The sequence below is a fragment of the Chrysochloris asiatica genome, unplaced genomic scaffold (genome assembly GCF_000296735.1).
Source record: "Chrysochloris asiatica unplaced genomic scaffold, ChrAsi1.0 scaffold00140, whole genome shotgun sequence".
Lineage (NCBI taxonomy): Eukaryota > Metazoa > Chordata > Mammalia > Afrosoricida > Chrysochloridae > Chrysochloris > Chrysochloris asiatica.
In genome coordinates this window covers 5,848,941-5,860,565 of record NW_006408658.1, presented here as the reverse complement: position 1 = coordinate 5,860,565, position 11,625 = coordinate 5,848,941, and the positions used below count along the sequence as shown (strand labels likewise).

The following is an 11,625-nucleotide window of genomic DNA, read 5'->3' as shown; positions in this document are numbered from 1 at the left end:
GTCCCGAACCAGGAAGCAATGGATTTCTTGCTTCTGCCACAAACTTCCCAGCTGTAAGTCTTCCAACCTTGTAAATATTCCTTTATATGTGGTTCAGAGTACTGGGACCATTCCCTGAGCCTTCTTGGTCCTGTATTCTGTGTTGTTCTCGGCAGAGCTCGTCACGACACTTCCACCCAATCCGCCATCTTTTTCCGGAACGACATATTCACTTTCAAAATATCTAATATAAGTGTAACTATCATGGCTCTGTAAGATCAGCCCTGGACTGCAAACCAGAGGGTCTGCAGTTCAAACCACCAATTCCTCATTGGAAACCCTAATGGGGTGCTGTGAGTCTGAACTGCCTTGGTGGTACTTAACAACAACAGCAACAGCAATGAATCCCTCCAAAAACAGGAGAAAAACTGGGACACAAATTATATTCAAGGAGTTAATGGTGGAAACATTTCCATACTGATAAAAGACATAAACTAACATATTCAAGAACATCATAAAATCCCAGTAGAATGCTCACAAAGCAAACCACACATGGATACATGATAATACATATTCAGAAAAAACAAAAAGATGAGATAAAATTAAAAATAGTAAGAGGCAAAAGGCATATTACATTCAAAGGAACGACAATAAAACTTTCACATGAATTGTCAATAGAAAAGATAAATGCAAGGAAGCAACAGAAGGACATACATATTTTTAATGCTGAAAAAAAACCCTTGCCAATATAAAATTCAATATCCATGAAATTATCCTTTTAGAAATATAAATCAATGGTATTAGACTATGTCAGTTTTTTGAAAAACCTTTCATTTACTCTTTGAGTATTTCATGTTGGATGTATAAATATTAGATAATCCAGACTAAAATTATTGCAGAATCACCAATATCATATAATCTACATATGCTGTTGTTAAGTTCTGGCCGAGTTGATTCCAATTCATAGCTACCCTGTCTAGGGTTTCCAAGGAGTCGCTGGTGAGTTTGAACTGCTGACTTTGTGGTTCTCAGTCAAGTGCTGATCCTATTGTGCCACACCAGGTCCAGTTTGCATATATTTGACATACATTTACGTGTACTTAACAATATAATTTTAACATAGAATGTTAAAATGGGTATGTAGACAAATATGTTTTATTTACTGGATAATATTAAACTTCCTGATTTGTAACTTACTTCTATTTCTTATAAATATATTGAGAACATATTTCACTCACCAAAGACAAACCATGTTGTTATTTCTCACTGCTCTATTGTATTGTATGTGATGTTATTAAGTATCATGGAGTCAGTTCTGACTCATAGTGACCCTATGCAGGGTTTCCGGGGCTGCAAATCTTTACGGGAACAGAAAGCCTCATCTTTCTCCCATAGAACAGCTGGTAGTTTTGAACTGCTGACCTTGAGGTTAGCAGCCCAATTCTAAACCACGATGCTACCAGAACTCCTTATCATGTGTGATAGATATGCATATTACATTCAAAGGAATAACAATAAAACCCACATAACTACTGTAAATGTCCAAGAAAACACAACAAAAGATCTCAGCACATGTCCAAAACCAGAAAAGAGTAACTGAGACAAATGAGCTGGTGGCAGACACAGACTTTCCAGTTGAAGAACAGCAGGCTTTGGATCTTCCTGAGAAAGAATTCAGAAGAATGATATGGAAACAAAGTCTAATGGACCGAAAGGGGTGGAGGAAAATGAGGAAGTCGGGAAAGTGCTACAGGAGCAATCAAACAAGATAGATATAGCATTGGAAACAATTCAGAACCTTCAAAAAGAGGTCCAGACGATTAATAATAAAATATCAGAAACAGACAATACACTGAAAGGGTAAAGGAGTAGAACTGAAGAGATGGAAGCCAGAACCAGTGAGCTGGAAGACAAATCTCTCAATGAAATGAAAACACAGAAAAAATATTTCAGACCAGCAAACTCTGAGATAAATCTCCTCTATGTGGTGCTGTGGGTTAACGCATTGGACTACAAGGTCGGTTTGAACTGCAAACTTGGAGGTTCAAGCTCACCAGCCACTTGGAAATCCTATACAGGGTCCCTGTGAGTCAGAACTGACTCAATGGTACTTAACAGCAACAACAAAACCATTCCTACTATAGAGAAAACATAAATCAATGATATTAGACCATGTGTCTTAAAAAAAAACACCTCTCACTTATTCATTGAGTAAATTGTGTTAGATGTATAAATAATTATATAATACAGATTAAAATTATTGCAGAATAACCAATGTCATATAATTTACATATGTTGTTGTTGTTAAGTGCTGTCGAGTCGATTCCAACTCACAGTGAACCTATATAGGGTTTCCAAGGAGCACCTGGTGGATTTGAACTGCCGACCTTGTGGTTCACATTCCAGGGCTGATCCTACAGTAACACACCAGAAGTCCATTTTAGATATATTTAATATATATTTACATGTATTTAACAACATAATTTTAACATAAAATGATATCTGGATGTGTAGACAAATATGTTTTATTTAATGGCTGATATTAAACTTCCTGATTTGGAACTTATTCTATTTCTTAAAAATATGTTGAGGATATATTTTGATTGCCAAAGACAAACCATGCTACTTCTCACTGTTGTACTGTATTGAATGTGATAGATATGATGTGATTAATTTAGTCAAATATACTCTTTAGAAAGCATTTTATACAGGTCAGTATAATTTTTATTTAAGAATTGCATAATATATTGTTATGATGTATATAGTTTAGCCAGCTGGTGAACTTTTGTTAAATATTTACTTCTAAATGATTGCTGATAGAAATACCAATGACATGAACATGTTGTTGTTGTTAGGTGCCATTGAGTCAGTAGGTATTAATAAACCTTTCTTTATTTTGTGCTCTAAAAACAATAAAATATATGTGGGCACATGTAAATATCAGTGTATGATAAAATTGTATTAATGGTGAGTATAAAAGATTGATAAGACACAGATTATATTTGTTATCATTTGTCTAAAAAGCAAAAAACAAATGAAGGTACAAGTAATTTAGAAGAGAATTACTGGAGAAATATCCTGAGAGAATAAAGCAAGTACAACTGTTCATACTTGAAAAATATGGTCCAGCAAAAGCCATTATCTGCAGTTTGTTTCATTCCAATTTCTCTTCTAGAATTATAGGGGTAAGTTGTTTTTGTTAGGTGCCATTGAGTTGACACCAACTCATAGCAACCCTTATCAACAACAGAACAAACCACTACCTGGTCCTGTGCCAACCTCACAATTGTTACTACGCCTGAGTACATTGCTGCTGCCTCTATGCCAATCCATCTAACTTGAGGTCTTCCTCTTTTCACTGACCCTCCAATTTACCAAATATGATATTTTTTTCCATGGACTGGTCATTTCTGATAATATGTCCGAAGTATGAGAGATGAAGTCTGGCCATCCTGGCTTCCAGGGAGCACTCTTTCTGTACTTCCTACAACACAGATCTATTTGTTCTTTTGGCAGTCCATGGTACTTTCAGTATTCTTCTCCAATACCATAACTCAAATGCACCAGAGGTAACAGTGACTTGAAAAAGTAAACTGCTCAAATTGTGGATTATATGCAAAATAAAGAGCAAAATATTCATGAAACACAGTGATATCTAATAAATAATTAAAGGCTTGGAAGAAACATGAACCAAGACTTTTTTGGTGCAGTTGTGGTAGGGATACCAACATTGCGAGTCATTTGACTGACAGCTAAGCTGAGCCTTTTCACATCTTGATGCAAAAGTTCATGTAAAGCAGGGAGAAACTTACTGAGAAAAGTAGTCTACATTTTCCATAATCATTGTCATTTGTGCTTTGTAAAAAACACATGAACCACCTGGTCCCTGATCTGTTTAGTTTTGATCCCATAAATGATGGGATTCAGCATTGGTGGAACAATAATGTAGATACTAGGGAGCAAGACACGGATAGAGGGTGAGATGTGGTGTCCAAACCTCTGAGTGAGGGCTGAGAAGAAGCCAGGCCCATAAAAGAGGATGATGACACAGACATGAGAACCACAGGTATTGAGAGCTTTGTGACGAGCATCTTTGGAAGGGATGTGGAAGACAGTCCAGAGAATCAGCATATAGGAAACAAAAACTAGCAAAATATCTGGGACCAAAGTTGACATTAAGACAAAAAATCCATACCACACATTTACTTGGATATCATCACAAGAAAGGCGGGCCAACATAATGTGCTTACAGGTAGTGTTCATAAGGATGTTACTTTTGCAGAAAGTCAGTCTTTTCAGAAGGAATACTATAGGGAAAACTGTGCAATAACCTCTTAGAACAAGAGTTATACCGATTTTCCCAATCAGGTCATATGTAAGAATAGTGGTGTATCTCAAAGGGTAGCATATGGCAATGTAGCGATCAAATGCCATCACTAACAAGATCCCTGATTCAGTGATGAAGGTGGAAGAGAGGAAGAAGATCTGCGTGATGCAGCAGTCCAGGGAGATCTCCCTAGCATTGAACCAGAAGATGGCCAAGGCCTGAGGTATTATGGACGTGGAGAGGACAATGTCTGCTCCAGATAGCATGCAGAGGAAGAGGCACATGGGTTCATGCAGGCTGCGCCTTGTGAGGATGATGAAGATGAGCAGGCTGTTCCCAAGTAGGGCAATGACATAGGAAATGACAAAAGGGATGGAAATCCACACATGTTGATCCTCTAGGCCAGGGATGCCCAGCAAGCGGAAGACTGTGTGACTTGTACCAGTATGGTTCACGGTTGTCATGTCCAGGGTGTCCAGGGAGATCAATGGAACTCAGCCACCTTTATAGAGACAGGAAACTTCAAATTACACTCTGCTTTTTAATGTCACCAGGACTACCTAGCTGGTCTCATTCTGAACCTTACTGTGGCACTGTAGATGCAGCACTGAGCTATGAACCTCAAGGTTGGCAGTTCAAACTCAGCAGCTACTCCTTGGAAACCTTATGCAGAGTTGCCATGATTTGGAACTGACTTGCCAGCACTTATCAGCATCAAAACTGCTATAAGATGAATAAGATATGACTTATTTTTATAATAAGGTCTTAATCTCATAAAAAAGATATTTATACAACTGAAGAGAATGAAATGATTGAGTTATTATATTTGTTGTTGTTGTTATGTGCTGTTGAGTCGGTTCTGACCCATAGCGACCCTGTACAGGGTTTCCGAGGGTGTAAATCTTTATGGGAGTAGAAAGCCTCATCTTTCTCCCACGGAGCAGCTGGTAGTTTTGAACTGCTGACCTTAAGGTTCACAGCCCGATTCGTAACCACTACGCTACCAGAGCTCCTTGAGTCATTATATAGTGGTACAAAAAAAAAAACTAATACAGGAACACAAGGGGAGGAATAATTCACTCTCTATTTGTGATGTTTAAGTATGAGTCCATATTTAAGCTTACCTTTTCAGGATAATGTAGAATATCAATGGAAACAATATCAAATAGTGAATGGAATGAGGTCATTTGGGGTTTTAAGGAGAAATGCTTAACGTGCAAATTTGTTGATTTTTAACAGCTTTTGACTGTGTGTCTGTATGTTTGTGACATTGCAAAGATGGGCAGCTGGAGAACAGATAACAGCAAAATTAGATTCATTCTGAACATAAAGTAAGGAGGCTTGACATACCCTGTGAAGAAATGGTCAGTCATAATAGCCATAACTTTAGAAAATAAAAAATAAAAAAGGAATATAACCTGGTAGCTGCAAGAAGGATTGATTGGAATGGAGAAAGATAGCAAAGATGAGTTGTCAGTGCAGTGAAACTTTTGTCCTAGAAAGATAAACTGATGTGCTGATAGAATGATTGCTACCAGGGTAAAATAGATATGATCAGAAAAGCAATCCTTCTGAAAGTATCTTGTCAATACCAGCCACTGATGTAGCATTTTTATTTATGGCACCCTATTAATTGCTTCTAACAAAGCAGGGCAGTATGTATTTTCATCTGTTTCTAGAACAGGAACTTGAGGCTCAATAATTCTGAAATTCTGTCTTAGCTTTAAGTATTTCTGGGATTTGAAGCTTTTTCCCCAACTTTACTACATACAGTTTCCTCATCTGTGAAATGAGTCAAGGCTTTTTTTTTTTTGTGATTTTGATGAAAATTTACAGAGTAAATTGGTTTCCCAATTCATTAATTTGTATACATTTTATTTCATGACATTGATTGCAATCCTTACACTGTAACAACACTCTTCTCACTTCCTCCCTGTGTTTACCAGTTCCATTCCTTCCTTTCCTATGCCTTCCTGACTTCTGAGCTTTATTCCTGGTCAAATGCAGCCCTTCTGATCTCGTATATGGTTGATTGTTCTAAGGGGTGTGTACCTCCCTGATGTTATTGTTCACTTTGTCTATTGTTGGACCGAAAATTGATCCTCAGGTGAGTTTAGTTCCAAGATTGAAGGGTGACTTAAGGGCCATAGTCTTGGGGCTCCACCAGTCTCTTACAGACCAATGAGCCTGGTCTTTTATATGATTTTGAGTTTTGTTACACAATTTTCTCCCACTCTACCCAGCACTGTCTATTGTGATTCCTTTCAGAGTGGTCAGTAGTGGTAGCCAGGCAATGTCTAGATCTTCTGATCTCAGGGTCGTGGAGGCTGAGGTTCACATAGTGCATTCGTCCTTTGGATTAATTGTTTCCATGTGTCTTTGATTTTCTTTAGTCTTCCTTGGTCCGAATAGGGAGAGTCTAAGAGTTGCTCCTTAGGTGACAACTCACAAGCTTTTAAAACCCCAGTTGTTGATCACCAAAATAAGATGTAGAATACTGTCTCTGTGAACTATGCCATGCCAGTTGGTGTCACCTAAGACTGTGGCTCTAAGTCCCTCCGCACAGCTACAAAGAGGCAATAGAAGTGAAGCAATAGACAAGCCATTTTGGCTGCATGAAGGAGTCATAGAATAAATGGTGAGAATTTCAGGCAATTGAAGTATATAAAAATGAATTGCCAGTGAATCAATACTGACACTTGTAAGATAAACCAACAACAAAACTGCCCATAGGGTTTTCAAGGCTCTAAATCTTTATGTAAGCAGACTGCCACATCTTTTAGAACTGATGTATTAGGACTGCTAAACGTTCTGCTTGCAGCCAAGTGCTGAACTACTGTGCCAGCAAGCCTCATTATAATGAAGTGTAGAGATAAACAACTTTCAGCATCTTTGTACTATTTCAGTGCTTGACCCTAGACCTCGCACACAGCAAGTACATATAATCATTAGTTCTCTCCCCCTCCAAGTTCTGTTCTCCTCACCACTAAATTTGATTTTCAGAGGAAGAAAATCCCTGTCTCACTATCCTGTTTTCATTCCTACTTTCCTCTCTAGAAGAAGTTCTAATAGTACAGTGTTTCCATTGTTGGTTTCCATTATTCAGTTAGCAAACTGAAAGGTCAGCAGTGTGAATTCACCAGCTGCTCTGTGGGAGAAAATATGACTTTCTGCTTCTGTAAAGATTTACAGTCTCAGAAACCCTATACATTGGTTGCTAAAGTCGGAACTTACTCCACGGCACACCACCACCACCATTCCTTTATAAACTGTGGCTAGTGTTCTGCACATGAAATTACATGACAGGTGCTTCAGTGTGGATGTGTCTGCCTTGGATAGCAACTACCAAGGTCAGTCTATAGCCACACATCCACTGTGAGAGTGCTTCCTTGAGGCAAGTCATCCTCCTGGATAAAATGGGAGACATTAAAGCAGCTGTGAAAGTACCATAGAGGGCCAAAGAGTAGCTGTGTGCACCACAATTCTGACAAAATCATATCAGGGAGTGCAGATAAAACAAAATAAGTCTTGCATAACTAAAAAGCCTTGAAAATGTTACATTTACAGATGCTGATGGGTATTTCATACATTGAGAGTGGCAAAGAGGATTTTTCTTCTGTGAAGCAAGTATCAGAAGAAAAAGGAGTAGAATCTTGTTCATAGGAAAAATTGCATGGACTAGAATGAGTGGTTGCTTATGTAACCCAAAGTCACTAAGGAGAGCTTCTTAAGTGTCTCATAAAGTTTTCTTCAGTATTGATCCAGGTGCCTCCACAATCTTGGAGATGTCACCTCAACCTTCTATTTTGCACTGAGGATGTAACAACTATTTCCTCTCAGAACACTTCTTACCCAATACTATGTCAGTAATGAGCCTCTAAGAAATTTCTCCCCACAAGTCACTGGTTCCTCTCTGCTTTCACAAGGATTCTAATAACAAGATCACCTATCGCATGGTTAAGATCTGTGTAAACTCTCAATGTTTCCCTGATTGTTAACTCTCTGAGGTCTGAGATAAGTCTTTTTCTTGTGCATTTCCAGAACCCAGCACATTGAGGCACAGTGTAACTCCTCTAAGTGTAACAAAGCAAGCAAATGACAAATTATATGGGTGTGATAAAGTATCAGGTCAGTGGGACTCACTGCAATCAAATAGATTCCGGTGCATAGCGTCCCTATATAGGGTTTCCAAGGCTTTAAAGGAGCAGAAAGCCTTATGTGTCTCCCGAGGAGCAGCTGGTGTGTTTGAACTGCCACCCTTGTGGTTAGCAGTCCAGTGCTTATCCAACAGCAGCACCAGTGCTTCACTTATCCCTCCAATTAGAGGTTGCTGTTGTTATTGTTGTTAAGTGCCATCCAATCACTTATGACTCATAGCGACCCTGTCAAAGGAGCAGCTGGTGGGCTTGAACCATCGACATTTATGGTTAGCAGTCCAGTGTTTATCCTACAGTGCCACACCTGGTCAGGAATGTTGTTGTTATAGTTGTTAGGTTCCATTGAATCGGGTTTCATAGAGACCTTGTGTAGGATTTCCAAGAGCAGACAACCTCATTTTTATTTTGTGGAGTGACTGGTGGGCTCAAACAACTGACCTTGTGGTTCTCAGCCCAATGCTTATACTACAGAGCCACCTTGCTCCCTTGTTGTTGTTGTTATTAAGTGCTGTCGAGTCGATTCCGACCCATAGTGACCCTGTATAGGGTTTCCAAGTAGCAGTTCGTTAGCTTGAACCACGACTTTGCAGTTCAAACAACTTTGCAGTCTGACGACGCATTAGTCCACAGTGCCACACCTTAGGTCAGGGATTAGTCCCTGGAAATTACTTGAATGTTTATAGCTGTCAAGACCTGGAATATTTCAAGGCTTGTTGGTACACTGACAGTTAAAGAGGGTCTTCAAGCTCAGGGTATTCAACACCCTCTCCAAAAAAGAACTTTTCATTTTCCTGGGACAGAATATATTTGTGACTGTTATCTAGTAGAGTATTAACAAACTGGCTTACGTAAACTCACCCATCCACCCAACACCCCCCCACCCCACCTCACACATGTAGTTAAAATAAACCTGAAACTTTTTTGTAGTGTGGGCAGTTTCCATCATGTATATACTCCCTCCGTGGTCAATTTCAAGCTACCAACATGGACTCTGGTGTGGCATTGTAGAATCAGCACAAGTCTGCAAACCACTAGGTTAAAAGTTCAAATCCACCAGCTGTTTGTCAGAAACCCTATGCAGGGTCGCAATGCATCAGAACTGACTCAATGATACTTAACACCAAGTACAACAACATGATGTTATTGAATGTGGAGTTTTAAAGAAATAAGCACAGTTGACACTTTGGAAGTGACTCCAAACACTCTGCTCTAACTTCACCAAGGTTGTCTACTTCACTCTAGACAAAACCCTGCATTTTCAATCACCGACTTCATGTCTTATACTAGCTAGTCTGGACAGAGTCTTCATTCCTGAAATTTTATTTTACAGCAAGAAAAAGATCACTCACCTGCTTCAGATGGAGTTCTTATGGACTAAAATGGGATGAGTCACATTACGACTCTCCAAAGAATGGGTGCCTGAGAGCTGAGATTTTATGGATTTGCTGAAGGTCTCAGTGGCAGTTTTTACTCCAGGGAGCTCAAACCTGGAGCTGTCTTTTGAACAACATCACTTCTCTCATACACATGGGTCACATCATTATAAGTCACCATGGTGGGCCACACATTCTTTCCTCCCCACCACTGTTCCTTAAGGAGCTCTGGTAGCATAGTGGTTACGAATAGGGCTGCGAACCGCAAGGTCAGCAGTTCAAAACTACCAGCTGCTCCACAGGAGAAAGATGAGGCTTTTGGCTCCTGTAAAGATTTACAGCCTCAGAAACCCTGTTCAGGGTTGCTATGGGTCGGAACCGACTCGATGGCACTTAACAACAACAACTGCTCCTTGGCTCGGTGTGCAAAAATGAGATTTGCAATTAATAAATGTTGTCACACTATGCCAACTTTTCCTGCTTATATTTTAATAAGAATTTGAAATTATTAGCTCCATTTACAATAAGCACAAACAACTGGAAATTCATTATATAAATTAATTTGAAGGCACAGATTACAACAAAAATATTCCTTAGTAATTTAGACAGACTTGAATTTAAGTATATACCATAGTCATCAACTCATTTAAACTCTGGAATTTGTAGTTATTTTAATTTTATTTAGACTTTTATTGTGATTTGAGTGAATGTTTACAGAACAAATGGGTTTTCTCTTAAACAATTCATGTGCATCCTGCTTCATGATGGTATTTACAGCATCCTCAGTACTTCCCACTCCTTTCCAGTGTTACCATTTTCATTCATCCTTCTTTCCTATCAATTCCTGCCTTCTGAGAATTATTCCAGGGCTAATACTGCTCCTTTGATTTTGCATGATTAGTGGTTCTAAGCAATGCATACCTCAATGGTATATTTGTATACCCTATAGGACTGTGTATAGTTTGGCTGAAAGTTGAAACATGGGGGGTGAGTTCATTTCCAAGGGCCATAGTCTCAGGGTTTCATTAGTCTCCAATAGTCTAGTAAGCCTGGTCAATTTTTACTATTTTGAGATTTCCCCCACATTTTTCTTCCACTCTAATCAGGATTCTTTATTGTGATACCTTTAGGATGATCACAACTGGTAACCAGGCACCATTTAGTTCTTCTTGTCTCAGGGTGGTGGGGACTGAGGCTTGCATGGTCCATTAATTCTCTGATATTCTTCACTCCTCTTTGTTCATGTTTGAAGGAGAGCAATAGTAGTTTTTGGTCTCTCCCTACCTGGTGTCCCCAATCACTACTCACAAAAATAGAATGTAGAATGTTGCCTTTGTGAACTACATTAAGCCAGTTGACCTTGATGTCCCCCTTGACTATGGGCTCAGGTCTCCAGGTTCAGTGATTCATTCTCTTTAGGTGTTTGGTTATGACTAATAAGTTTACATAACATTGACCCTGTTTACTTTAGTATAAACATGTGTAGTCATTTAAAAATTATTTATATGAGAAGAACTGAATGTCTTTAAAAAAGTTGACTTGAAACATTTACTGATGAAGATCAAAGAGCACAGCCTTTGGTATGGATTACATCTCAATGTCAAGAAAACAAAAATCCTCACCACAGGACCAATAAACAACGTTGTTATCAACGGAGAAAAGACTGAAGTTGTCAAGGACATCATTCTTCTTGAATCAACTATCAACACTCATGGAAGCAGCAGTCAAGAAATCAAATGACATATTGCATTAGGCAAATCTGCTGCACAAGACCTTTTTAAAGTGTTGA

The 11,625-nt window shown here is 38.9% G+C and overlaps 1 protein-coding gene and 1 pseudogene across 1 annotated transcript; one reads left to right on the top strand and one right to left on the bottom strand.

The window, feature by feature from the left end:
- Positions 1 to 3,825: 3,825 nt before the first annotated feature.
- Positions 3,826 to 4,770, bottom strand: LOC102831017 (olfactory receptor 52B4-like). The gene has a single exon (XM_006870247.1). The coding sequence runs from the start codon at positions 4,768 to 4,770 to the stop codon at positions 3,826 to 3,828; it is 945 nt and encodes a 314-aa protein (XP_006870309.1).
- Positions 4,771 to 6,365: 1,595 nt separating this feature from the next.
- Positions 6,366 to 11,625, top strand: part of LOC102831906 — a 12,527-nt pseudogene continuing 7,267 nt past the window's right edge.